The sequence below is a fragment of the Nerophis lumbriciformis genome, linkage group LG21 (genome assembly GCF_033978685.3).
Source record: "Nerophis lumbriciformis linkage group LG21, RoL_Nlum_v2.1, whole genome shotgun sequence".
In the NCBI taxonomy this organism is placed as follows: domain Eukaryota; kingdom Metazoa; phylum Chordata; class Actinopteri; order Syngnathiformes; family Syngnathidae; genus Nerophis; species Nerophis lumbriciformis.
This window is the reverse complement of record NC_084568.2, coordinates 16,751,601-16,765,327: the sequence shown is the minus strand read 5'-3', so window position 1 is coordinate 16,765,327 and position 13,727 is coordinate 16,751,601. Positions and strand designations below refer to the sequence as shown.

Genomic DNA, 13,727 nt, shown 5'->3' with positions numbered 1-13,727 from the left:
CAGATTCCTAAAAACAGCAGATAGGCATGTATCATATAGAAAAGGTTTGACTGGAGTTTTTGTGCTGCTGCATATTACTCCTGTTCTATGGAAGATTTTGGACTTGAGCTTTTACAGAAAGTCCGTAAAAACAGCAACGTTTGTTTTTTGTTTGTTTTTTGCTGTGGGTAGATAAAAGAATCAGAATCAGAATCAGAATCAGAATCAGAATCAGAATAGTTTTTATTGCCATTGTTTGAGAACGGGTTCAGAAACTAGGAATTTTTCTTGGTGCAATCGTGCAACATAAAACACATAACACAGAATAGGTAATAAAAAAGAGCTGTAACTGAGCTATCAGATCTTGTTATTGTTCATGTGCCTGATGGCCGAGGGGGAAAAACTGTTCAGGTGGCGGGAGGTGTGGGTCTGGATGGACCGTAGTCTCCTGCCTGAGGAGCAGTAGAGTGCTCCTGTCTTACAGGAGATCTTTGATTCGCGTTTTTGCACGAGGTCCTTACAAACAGTAGAGTACAGCTGCCATTTAGAGGATCTTTAACTAAAAAGATCCTGAAAAACAGCAGAGCAGCATGTCATATAAAGGATCTTTGAATAGCGTTTTTGCAGTAGGTCCTTTAAAACAGTGGAACCCTCCTCTTAAAGGCTCTTTTTTTGCAGTCTGTTTCTAAAAACGGTAGAGCACCCTGTCAGATAGAGGATCTTTTTTAATTTAAGATTTATTTAGGATTTTCAATTTTTACAACGCATATACAACAGTATACATTGAAATGTCGGTAATGCATTTGCCCACAAAACACCAGAAAAACACGGGGAAAGAGACAACAGCAAGACACATTTCAATAAGACTAATCTTAACAATTAGTGGAAAAAGAAGTATGTATATATATATATATATATATATATATATATATATATATATATATATATATATATATATATATATATATATATACATATATATATATATAGATAGATATACACACACCCACGTACACAAATACAGTCAAGTGTTATGAAAAAAATAAAACTAAGGATACGCATATATGTATGCAAACATACACATGCATGTAACCAACCCCCCAAAAAGAGAACCAACAAAAAACAACAACAAAAAAAAACAGATAGAGAATCTTTGACTAGCATTTTTGCAGTAAGGTCCTGAAAATCAGTACATAAATGCTCTTGCATTTTTGTAGATAGTTCTTAAAAAGAGCACAGCAGGGCTGTCATATAAAATTGGTTTGACTAGCGTTTTCTACTAGGACCTTAAAAACAGCAACAGAGAGATACACCAATCTCTTTTACCATGAATTGATTAACGTGGACTTAAACAAGTTGAAAAACTTATTCGGGTGTTACCATTTAGTGGTCAATTGTACGGAATATGTACTGTACTGTGCAATCTACTAATAAAAGTTTCAATCATTCATTCAATCTACAGGATATTTTCGAATGTGAAGTATCCCTTTGAAAGTAAGACTCTGTTTTTCGGACCTGTACCTCAGGATTGGCTGAAAAAAGATACATTCTTAATGAATATCCTACTAGTGGCTTGTAAAAAGACTATTACCAGGAAATGGTTATCACAGGGGAGCCCAACTTCAAAGCTATGGATGGAAATCACAATGGACATTTATAAAATGGAGAAGATAACGGCAATTATTGATGATAAACTAGAGAAATTCACTTAAAAACTGGGTCAATTATGTCACGCAATATAGGGATGATTCAAATTTTTCTAATTAATGATCATACTGTCTAAAAAAGATCCCTCCCTATATGTTCTTTTTTTTTTTTTTACATTTTGTTTACTATCTGTTCATATTCTTTTTTTTGTTTATTTATTATATATTTTTTGTTTTGTTTTGTTTATTCTGTTTTTTTTGTGGGGGATGGATGGCATCGTTATGCAAATATGATGTAATGGATAGCAATGTCTGATGCTGAACCTTCTGCAAAAATGCAAATCAAAGATCCTCTACATTATATGAGAGGAGCGCTGTGCTGTTTTTCAGAATCTTACGCGGAAAAGCTATAGTCAAAGATCCTCTATATGACAGGCTCAGGCACACTTTTAACGGACCTTGTGCAGAAAATGCTAATCAAAGATCCTTAGTATGTCGGTGGCATTTTGCTGTTTTTAATTACCTAATGCAAAAAAAACATTGATCAAAGATCCTCTGCATAACAAAGTGTTTGCGGTTTTTAAGGACTTTCTGTAAAATTCCCAGTCCAGTCCAAGATCTTCTATAAAACAGGCGCGATTTTTGTTTTCAGGAAATCTATGAACCAGCATCATAGGTTGAAGAACCAAAGATCCTCTACATGACAGGAGGGCTCTTCTGTTTCGAAGAACCTTCTGTAAAAACGCAAGTCAAAGAGCCTTTATGTAAGAGGAAAGCTATACGCTGTTTTTAAGGATCTGCAAAAACGCTAGTCAAAGATCCTCTATTTTACCGGAGTACTATGAATTTTTTTTAGGCTCTTATTCTAAAAAGCTAGTCAGAGATCCTCTACATCAGGAATTCTCAAACTGTGGTATGCGGGCTTCATATAGTGGTACACCAAAGATTTAACTAGTTATTTAAGTAGTGGTTTTTTTCCCCCATCATCAAATATAATGTTATTGTCCAAACTGAGTCTAATGTTACAGTTGGCCAAAATGTTAAATATACTTGTTAAATAAAACCTCTGCCTTGTTTTTAATAAATACTTAGACCTACTACGCTACTGTATTTTAATGTTGGCCATTATGTGTTTTACTTGGTGAAACATCTTTGAGAACCGCTGCTCTGTATGACAAGAAAAAACGGTAGTCAAAGATCCTCTATACTTACAGTATGACTATATTAACCCTTTCATTGACATTATATTCAAAATAAGAATAATAGTGAAGAGAGAAGTCAGGACCCACAACAAATAAAGTTGAGCAAGTCGAACACAAATCTAATTGTTCTTTAATACCGCTCTGGGAGTACACGGTTATAAATAATCTGGTAAATAAGGATCATACATGATCTAAAATTCCCAAAGGCACACACACACACACACAATATTAGTTTGTAGAACCAGTCTGACAGCATGCAGAGTGGGCGTGGCGTTGTGCCTACAAACAAGGGAGCTCAGTGAAGAATTAGCAGCTGTCACAAATCCTTGCTGTCCCATGATAGAGGAAAGAGCAGAGGCATGTGCTCATGGGGGAAGCTACTTTGCATGTTTTCATACCATGGATTACAGTTTCATAGCTCACTGCCAAATGTTTTTTCACTGAGCCCTCAGATGGGGGAGATCATTACTAATATTGATCATATCGATATCATGGACAGTGTCAGTAACTCACTAATATCGGCATAATAAGATTCATATTTTTAAGTTGTCTTATCTGTGTGTTGTGTTGTGTTCACTTTGCTACCTTGTTGATACTGTTATATGAATATATATATATTCCGATACATTAGAGATGTCCGATAATATCGGGCTGCCGATATTATCGGCCGAAAAATGCTTTAAAATGCAATATCGGAAATTATCGGTATCGGTTTGAAAAAGTAAAATGTATGACTTTTTAAAACGCCGCTGTACGGAGTGGTACATGGATGTAGGGAGAAGTACAGAGCGCCAATAAACCTTAAAGGCACTGCCTTTGCGTGTTGGCCCAGTCACATAATACCTACAACTTTTCACACACACACAAGTGAATGCCCCGCATACTTAGTCAACAGCCATACAGGTCACACTGAGGGTGGCCGTATAAACAACTTTAACATTGTTACAAATATGCGCCACACTGTGAACCCACACCAAACAAGAATGACAAACACATTTCGGGAGAACATCCGCACCGTAACACAACATAAACACAACAGAACAAATACCCAGAACCCCTTACAGCACTAACTCTTCCGGGACGCTACAATATACACCCCCCCGCTACCTCACCCCTCCTCCCCCCAACCCCGCCCACCTGAACCTCCTCATGCTCTCTCAGGGAGAGCATGTCCCAAATTCCAAGCTGCTGTTTTGAGGCATGTTAAAAAAAATAATGCACTTTGTGACTTCAATAATAAATATGGCAGTGCCATGTTGGCATTTTTTTCCATAACTTGAGTTGATTTGTTTTGGAAAACCTTGTTACATTGTTTAATGCATCCAGCGGGGCATCACAACAAAATTAGGCATAATAATGTGTTAATTCCACGACTGTATATATCGGTATCGGTTGATATCGGAATCGGTAATTAAGAGTTGGACAATATCGGAATATCGGATAACGGCAAAAAAGCCATTATGGGTCATTTCTACTATACACGCATTATAATCTATAATATGTATATATAATATGTAAATATTACATACATGTTATATTTTATATTGCTACTACAGTACATTTTTTGTCTACTTTATACCTGCATTATCCTTTCCATCCTTACACTTTCCATCCTTTTTAACTGAGCTACTGTGTGGAACAATTTCCCTTGTGGATCATTAAAGGTTGTCTAAGTCTAACAAGTAAATAACCACTGGTGTGCAGTCAGGGCCAGCAAGGCCTTCTCTACTGGCCTAACATAACCAGAAATCATGATCATAATTAAAGATAAATGTAATTTTCAATTTACTTTCCCTAAGTATCTAAAATTACTAATATTCTCTTCATGTCATATTATGCTCGTTCCAGTGCTGTTTTTTTTAGGTTAGAGTTTTTATCCAATCAGAATTTAACTAGCTTATGTTGCCATGCTGTACGAAATCTGCCCGGGGCCTTCAGAATCAACTTATTCGGGTGTTACCATTTAGTGGTCATTTGTACAGAATATGTACTGTACTGTGCAATCTACTAATAAAAGTTTCAATCAATCAATCAATCAATCAATCAAAGCTAATGCTAACGAGTGAGACTGTGACATTTTTCTACGCCAACTGACGGCGGGGAAGCTTGTAACTAAAATGTTTGCTTGCAACTTAAAGCATGACAATTAGCACAGAGACAGCTCTCATCTCAGAGCACTTTAAGTGGGGCACTCTCAAGTAGAGGTAACACTGTATTTGGATCGATCCGCCCACCTGTAATTGATACATTGAAAGCACAAGGAGCATAAAAATACAGTACAGTGCTCATAGTGTGTGTAAAATTACACCACCACGTGGACTGTTGCCACTCACTCAGCCCAATAACTTACAGGAGACGAGGGGGGGTCTGAGGGCTCGGTCCCCCCACCAACAGCACCATAATCAGACGACAAGTCTCCTTACCAGCTGTCTGTACAAAATTCAACCCAGCGACAGTCTCACTGAAGGACACAGCAACCTAGAAAAAACAGGAAATGGAGACTGGTTGTAGTTCCAAGCTGTACTTTGGTAAGAAATACTCAAAATAGTCATATTTTAAATAGTGCATTAAAATGTGTGTTTGTGTGTGTTGCTTGCAGGTCAGTGTGTCAAGTGCAATGCAGCGGTGAATGGTGCTTTCAAAGCCTGCCAGGCCATGGGACAAATATTCCATGAATCTTGTTTCACCTGCAGTGTTTGTAGTGAGTTATAAAGAACACACACGCTTCATTAAATTCACTAAAATTGTTGCATGTGTCTGTAATTAATGTGTCAAAGCGACTTTTAATGATGTGATTTCTCTTGAAACAACATCAAATCATTTGGATGACTTGTAATTAACAATATACAAACAAAACCAGTGAAGTTGGCACATTGTGTGAATCGTAAATAAGAACAGAATACAATGATTTGCAAATCCTTTTCAGCTTATATTCAATTGAATAGACTGTGAAGATAAGATATTTAATGTTCGAACTGGTAAACCTTGTTATTGTTTGCAAATATTAGCTCATTTGGAATTTGATGCCTGCCACATGTTTCAAAAAAGCTGGCACAAGTGGCAAAAAAGACTGAAAAAGGTGAGGAATACTCATCCAGCACTTATTTGGAACATCTCACAGGTAAACAGGCTAATTGTGAACAGGTGGGTACCATGATTGGGTATAAAAGCAGCTTCCATGAAATGCTCAGTCATTCACAAACAAGAATGGGGCGAGGGTCACCACTTTGGGAACAAATGTGTGAGCAAATTGTCGAACAGTTCAAGAACAACATCTCTCAATGAGTTATTGCAAGGAATTTAGGGATTTAACCATCTACGGTTTGTAATATTATCAAAAGGTTCAGAGAATCTGGAGAAATCACTGCACATAAGCAAACCAACATTGAATGCTCGTGACCTTCGATCCCTCTGGCTGTACTGCATCAAAAAGCGACATCAGTGTGTAAAGGATATCACCACATGGGCTCAGGAACACTTCAGAAAACCACTGTCAGTAACTACAGTTGGTCGGTTCATTTATAAGTGCAAGTTAAAACTCTAATATGCAAAGCGAAAGGCATTTATCAACAACACCCAGAAACGCCGCCATCTACGCTGGGCCCGAGTTCATCTAAGATGGACTGATGCAAAGTGGAAAAGTGTTCTGTGGTCTGACGAGTCCACATTTCAAATAGTTTTTGGAAACTGTGGACGTCGTGTCTTCCGGACCAAAGCATTCGATTTAGAATTGATTCTAAATTCAAACCGATTCTCGCGGTACATTATTACAGATTATTATTACAGATTATGTAAAAAGAGGAGCTGACATGGCCTGAAAAATTTTAAAATGGAATGAATAAGGATTGGAATTCGGATTTGTGAATCCATTTTTTTCAGTACCCCTAATAAACAGTAGTACCTTGGTTTTCGTATGGTCCGCTTTTCGTGGGATTTGATGCTTGCCAAAAAAATGTTGGCAAAAGTATTCGTATACCATCTCGGTTATTAAAAAAATTGCGTGTAACATGTGTCCGTTTGCTCGCGTATTATTATGCAGACTCAAGTGCCCAAACAGAAAATACCATTCATAAGTAATTAAGTCTGTTATTCTTATATGTTTGACCTTTGGGTCAAAGAAAGTTGTGAGTGATAAAGAAGGTGAAAAAAAAGATTGAAGAAAAACTTAAAAGTACGAAGGTGGCGTTTGTGTTGCTCTCCCCTCCCCTTCTCCCTTCCTTATCTTCGCCAACAAGCGTCGTCAATAACGGTAAAAGAGATTTCATTCGTCATTTATATGTGTTTCACATGGTTTTCTGCACGTAAAACTATAATTATTCTTTGTAAAATGAGTTTTCTGGAACGCATTGATTGGATTTACATTATTTCTCATGTGAAAAATTGCTCTGGTTTTGTGGTAAAAATAATAAAAAATAATTCAATCAAATACAAATAACACAAATAATAATAATAAAAATAAAAAAAATGAATGAAAAACAGCAAAATAAAATACAAAATAAATAAATAAAAATAGTTGTTGTCAGGAGTACACCATGAGCACTCATGAATGTAGTATAATTTGTAATGATTTATTTGAAGTGGTTATACAACATATAAAAGCAATAATTGGGTACACACATTTGCATTTATTTGGTGTTTTCTTTCATCTAAAGCAGACCTGGGCAAATTAAGGCCCAGGGGCCACATGCGGCCCGTTAAGCTTTTCAATCTGACCCGCCGGACATTCCCAAATCATTTTTTTAGATCTTTAAGATCGCAACTGCAGCTGCCATTATGATGTGCAGTGATGTTTTTAAATCACCTTAAGTCTTGAACTATACAAAGTATTTCAATGGTTGGAATCTGCGCTTTTGCATGATATACTAGTTACAATGGTAATCTAATTAGTTACTATGGTCATCTAAATCACAGCAGCTCAGATGAGGCACCAAGCAGTGTGGGCGGGGAGCGTTTCCACAGAGTGTTTCCAGAAATGCGGGTGTCAGGGACAGACGCGGAAGGAGATTTTTACATAAAAGTTCTAAAGCTTAGTGACATATCAGATTGTAGGTTTTAGTTTTTTTTACCCATCACGTTCATATTTTGCCGAGTTTGTTGCATTTTTGTTGCGTTTCGCTTGATTGTAAAATATGTCGATCGAGAGGGGGTGTAACATTCATATGTTGTCAATATTCAGTGTTTTATCGTTCATAGTTAATATTGTAAATCCCACATTCTTTATTTTCATGTACATTCTGGGTGTCTCATTCAGTAAAAAAAATTGCAATTCCATTCCGTTTTTTAAGGCGGTCTGTCATAACGTTTTTAGCATTCAATCAGACAATATTGTGAGGTTTTGTATTAGTGCTCCTAAAAATAGATTTACCAGCCCCCAGACACATTTTTTTTCTCTAAATTTGAACTTGAGTCAAAATAATTGCCCAGGCCTGATCTACACGGTCAGAATTATACATGCTTTTTAGCTGTCTCTTTTTAGCTGTAAATAAATAAGGTTAGCAAAACATTCGCAGTATGACGTCATAAACTGTAGTTCTACACCCAGACAACCAACTGCTGCAATAATAAACTGTAGTACTGTATTGCACTGTAAATGGGGGCTTTACCTCTTTTATGACCATTGTGTGTATATACTGTAAAAGCACGCCTTTTTTGAACCAGTTTTTTTTTTAAACTGTCATCATCAAATCAAAGCAAGCTTTATTTATAAAGTGCTTTTCATACATAAAAGTAATGCAACGCAAAGTGCTTTACAAAGTTAAAAAAACACCCCGGTGACCCATATCCCCCATTATCACATACGTACGCACAGACACAGATACCAAACACAAACACACGCACACACAACATACACACACATATGCAACTATATGGACAAATGATTGCATGGCTGAGTACAGAGGAGACATGTGAGTAAACACTATCACAGGGGCTATCTGCACCAGGAGGTCATCAGACCATGGCCACCAGGATGCTGACACAAAAGCGCCCCCACAAGCACGGCCAATAACCCCTGAGGCAAATGGCTCATCTGAGGAACGTTGGAAAACCAAAATAATAAAAAAATTGTAAAATAGTAAGAACCATGAGTAGAGATAAAGAATAAAATACAAGTAAGACATACAAAGATTAATATATAAAAAATAAATAAATAAATAAATTTAAAAAAAAAAAAATATATATATATATATATATATATATATATATATATATATATATATATATATATATATATGTACAGTAAATAAATAAATACATATAACTAAATAATATCTTGCACAACTAATAGGATAAAAAGTAAAATACAAATGACTTCAATTAGAGATGTCCGATAATATCGGACTGCCAATATTATCGGGCGATAAATGCTTTAAAATGCAATATCGGAAATTATCGGTATCGGTTTCAAAAAGTAAAATTTATGACTTTTTAAAACGCCGCTGTACGGAGTGGTACACGGTAGTACCGGTACAGCACGCCGATAAACCTTAAAGGCACTGCCTTTGGGTGCCAGCCCAACCACATAATATTTACAGCTTTTCACATACACAAGTGAATGCATAGCATACTTGGTCAACAGCCATACAGGTCACACTGAGGGTGGCCGTATAAACAACTTTAACACTGTTACAAATATGCGCCACACTGTGAACCCACACCAAACAAGAAAGACAAACACATTTTGGGAGAACATCCGCACCGTAACACAACATAAACACAACAGAACAAATACCCAGAACCCCTTGCAGCACTAACTCTTCCGGGACGCTACAATATACACCCCCCGCTACAACCTACCCCCCGCCCCCACCTCAACCCCACCCCCCAACCCCGCCCACTTCAACCTCCTCATGCTCTCTCAGGGAGAGCATGTCCCAAATTCCAAGTTGCTGTTTTGAGGCATGTTAAAAAAAATAATGCACTTTGTGACTTCAATAATAAATATGGCAGTGCCATGTTGGCATTTTTTTCCATAACTTGAGTTGATTTATTTTGGAAAACCTTGTTACATTGTTTAATGCAGTGGTCCTCAACCACCGGGCCGCGGCCCGGTACCGGTTCAGGGCCGCACAAGAAATTTAAAAAAATAAAAATAAATAATTATTTTTTATTTTTTAATTAAATCAACATAAAAAACACAATATATACATTATATATCAATATAGATCAATACAGTCTGCAGGGATACAGTCTGTAAGCACACATGATTGTATTTCTTTATGACAAAAATAAATAAATAAATACATTTAAAAAAAAACAACAAAATTTTCAAGCGTTGACCGGTCCGCAGCTACAAAAAGGTTGGGGACCACTAGTTTAATGCATCCAGCGGGGCATCACAACAAAATTAGGCATAATAATGTGTTAATTCCACGACTGTATATATCGGTATCGGTTGATATCGGAATCGGTAATTAAGAGTTGGACAATATCGGAATATCCGATACCGGCAAAAAAATCCATTATCGGACATCTCTAACTTCAATAAAATAATTAATATCAGGTAAAAGCCAAATCAAAAAGGTGGGTCTTAAGCCTGCTCTTAAAAACATGAACGTTCTCCGCAGCCCCTGAGGTCCTCCGGCAAGCTGTTCCATGGACGGGGAAAGATGCTGTTTTGTCATGTTTTGTCGAATTTAATTAAATTGAAGCCTTTCAATTAGTTGTAAATGTATATGTTTCAGGTAAAAAGCTTCAAGGCAAGCCGTTTTATACCCTGGCAGGAAGTATCTACTGTGAGGGCGATTTTTTGGTAAGCATTTTTATTATATCTTCTAAAAGGGACACTGCTATCAAACTCGAGTACGTTTTAGAGTAGTCAGTGCACAGTACAGATTTATCATCCACTGATATTGTATATACACACAAATTATATACATATTTGACGGCACTTGAATGGTATTGTATTACATGCAGTACTCAGGAGTCCATCCACCGCCCCCTGAAGTGTGCAACAGCTGTTGTCGCTCAATCACGGACATGGTGAGTCATCACATGTATATTTGTGTGCGATGTATGTGTGTGTAAGAGCCGTGTGCGCGTCACTAGGTCCTGCAGGCTCACGGGAAGTCGTACCACTCGGCTTGCTTCCGCTGCGCCGTCTGCAGACAGAGCCTGGTGGACCTGCCCTTCGCCGTTGGCAGCGACGGCGAGGTTTACTGTATCGTCGACTACCACAAGTGAGTTTCTGTCCACTTACGGCGTAAACAATGGGCCAAACCCGTTCGTTGGCACAAAAGGTTCAGCCGAATAAGCTACAAGACAGGCTTGACGTGAAAGTTGGTGGTTTCAGGGCGCAGGCTCCCTGCTGTGCATCCTGTAATAAGCCCATACTGCCAACTGAGGTAAGGCCTCCATTATAACAGCTATGTCATTTCATTTCATTATCAACATTAACGTTTTATCGTTGTTTTTCAGGGTAGCACAGAGTCAGTTCGTGTGGTGTCATTTAACAAAAACTACCATGTGGACTGCTACGGATGTGAGGTTGATTTTGTTTGAAGGTTTTAGCATTTTATTGTATACAAAACAAATTATATTGTGCCTTGTCTCATGATTTTCTTGCCATAAATTCTCTCCAGTGTGTCAAATTTTTGTTGCCGTTTTTTTAATGTTTTGTTTACGGCCGTCACAATTAATAAGTTAACTCACGTGATTACTGTATTTTCCGGACTATATCAGCCATTTATAGCTAGAATTCACTGAAATTCAAGTATTTCTTATATATATATATATATATATATATATATATATATACAAGAAATACTTGAATTTCAGTGAATTCACTGAAATTCAAGTATTTCTTATATATATATATATATATATATATATATATATCTCAGCCTATCTCAGCTACAATCGGGCGGAAGGCGGGGTACACCCTGGACAAGTCGCCACCTCATCGCAGGGCCAACACAGTTAGACAGACAACATTCACACTCACATTCACACACTAGGGCCAATTTAGTGTTGCCAATCAACCTATCCCCAGGTGCATGTCTTTGGAAGTGGGAGGAAGCCGGAGTACCCGGAGGGAACCCACGCAGTCATATATATATATATATATATATATATATATATATATATATATATATATATATATATAAATAAAATAAATACTTGAATTTCAGTGTTCATTTATTTACACATATACACACACATAACATTCCTCTACTCATTGTTGTATTTGAAAGTGCAATGCTTTGCAGCTAGTAGCACAGCCTTTGAATGAGCATAGGTATGGGCAGCATCTGTGAAATTTAATTTGCAGGAGAGGAGTGAGTTTAGGGTTGAATTGTCCATCCTCGTTCTATTCTCTGTCACTCGTCGTCGCCATGACTGTCTCTTCTTCGTTTTTTTGCTTCGTCTCCTTCTTGTTGTGTGCGCAGTTGTGCACTCTCCAAAAGCTGTATATGTTATGACGTGACTGGGCCGGCACGCTGTTTATATGGATGGAAAAAAAGAGGACGTGACGACAGGCTGTCCTCACTCAGGTCTGCATGGACCTGGAGGGGGCGTGCCTGTTGTCCGGCTGAAAATCGGGAGAAATTCGGGAGAATGGTTGTCCCGGGAGATTTTCGGGAGAGGAACTGAAATTCGGGAGTCTCCCGGAAAATTCGGGAGGGTTGGCAAGTATGTTCTACCACTCCAGACAGAAACAGTAGTAGAATTTTGCTACCCAACTCTACTTATTTGGTTGGTCATGGTGTTTTTTATTCACCTACCTACTGTTAGGTGACCTACCTACTGTTTTTTTTTATTTTTATTAAATCAACATAAAAAACACAAGATACACTTACAATTAGTGAACCAACCCAAAAACCCTCCCTCCCCATTCACACAAAGGGATTGTTTCCTTCTGTTATTAATATTATTGTTCCTATAATATATATCAATGCAGTCTGCAAGAGATACACACATGATTGTGCATGCTGCTGGTCCACTAATAGTACTAACCTTTAACAGTTAATTTTTGTCATTAATTACTAGTTTATATGTAACTGTTTTTACATTGTTTTACTTTCATTTTTGTTCAAGAAAATGTTTTTTATTTATTGATTTTGTTTTTTGTTTTTAAATAAAGGACCTGATCTTCACCAGACAAGGTTGTCAATGAAATTAGATTGTTTAAAGGGTTCTTAAAACCAAGTCCAGTCCAGATCATGTCCAGGTCGGGCTCAGCAACACACACCTTCATTTATGTACATTCAAATTAGGGAACACAACAACAGATTGCATATAATCTATAAACAAAATTACATTTTCAAAATAAGCATTTGAGGACTTCCCATCTTCTTTTTTTTTTTTTTTTGGCATCATTATGTGTTTCAACTATATAACTTTCTAAAGTAAAAAAAATACTGAATAAATGTTTTAAAGAAAGTAATACTAAGAGAATACCTGTTTTTGGCCTTAAAAATAAACATTTTACCGAGTAGTATCATTAAATTGAATAAATCATGACTGTCAATGAACTCTCCTAAAATATTGAAGAGTTATATGTTTGTTTGTTTTTTACCTCGTATTTATTATTCTAATTATTTGCTGACTATTGTTCCCCAGCTTTTGTTTGTTCAACTGACATGTATTTCTTATATGTTTGTTGTGGTATTAAACCATTTTCAAATATTAGTATGAATTGCCGTATTTCTTTCTCACACATTACTAAATACATTTGTATTTGTATAATTACAATCACATTAACAGGTTATGAATTTCTTAGTTGGATTGTTCCTTAGTACCCAATACCAAATAAGTACTTATAATAGCAAGTAGAATCTTTGTCTCAATAACTATGGAGCAAATCTGTATTGAAAGTCTAACAGACTACTTCCTCGGGTGATGTGGACTAATCAGCAACTTTTTACCCAATCAGATCCGTCGCTGTCCAACTTTCTTTATT

The 13,727-nt window shown here is 36.9% G+C and overlaps 2 protein-coding genes across 3 annotated transcripts in view; one reads left to right on the top strand and one right to left on the bottom strand.

The window, feature by feature from the left end:
- Window positions 1-13,727, bottom strand: part of cdcp1b (CUB domain containing protein 1b) — a 65,005-nt gene that overhangs the window by 47,863 nt on the left and 3,415 nt on the right. Inside the window, exons 1-2 of one of the 2 annotated variants that reach the window (XM_061982800.2) lie at window positions 6,729-6,842; window positions 5,251-5,305 (exon numbers count right to left, since the gene is read on the bottom strand). In XM_061982800.2, the coding sequence (XP_061838784.1) occupies window positions 5,251-5,305; window positions 6,729-6,836 (163 nt within the window). In that variant the 5' untranslated portion in view covers window positions 6,837-6,842. Of the gene's footprint in view, window positions 1-5,250; window positions 5,306-6,728; window positions 6,843-13,727 lie in introns of those variants that run through there. The other variant, XM_061982799.2, reaches the window with a different exon arrangement.
- LOC133621378 (Wilms tumor protein 1-interacting protein-like) lies at window positions 7,040-11,395 on the top strand. Its single transcript, XM_061983415.1, has 6 exons — window positions 7,040-7,076; window positions 10,510-10,577; window positions 10,742-10,807; window positions 10,874-11,004; window positions 11,118-11,169; window positions 11,243-11,395. The coding sequence occupies exons 3-6, from the start codon at window positions 10,805-10,807 to the stop codon at window positions 11,324-11,326; spliced, it is 270 nt and encodes an 89-aa protein (XP_061839399.1). The 5' UTR covers window positions 7,040-7,076; window positions 10,510-10,577; window positions 10,742-10,804; the 3' UTR covers window positions 11,327-11,395.

Coding starts and splice junctions, on each gene's coding strand:
- LOC133621378 (XM_061983415.1), top strand. Junction 11,005..11,117: donor TGTATCGTCGACTACCACAA/GTGAGTTTCTGT, acceptor TGGTGGTTTCAG/GGCGCAGGCTCCCTGCTGTG. Junction 11,170..11,242: donor AGCCCATACTGCCAACTGAG/GTAAGGCCTCCA, acceptor GTTGTTTTTCAG/GGTAGCACAGAGTCAGTTCG.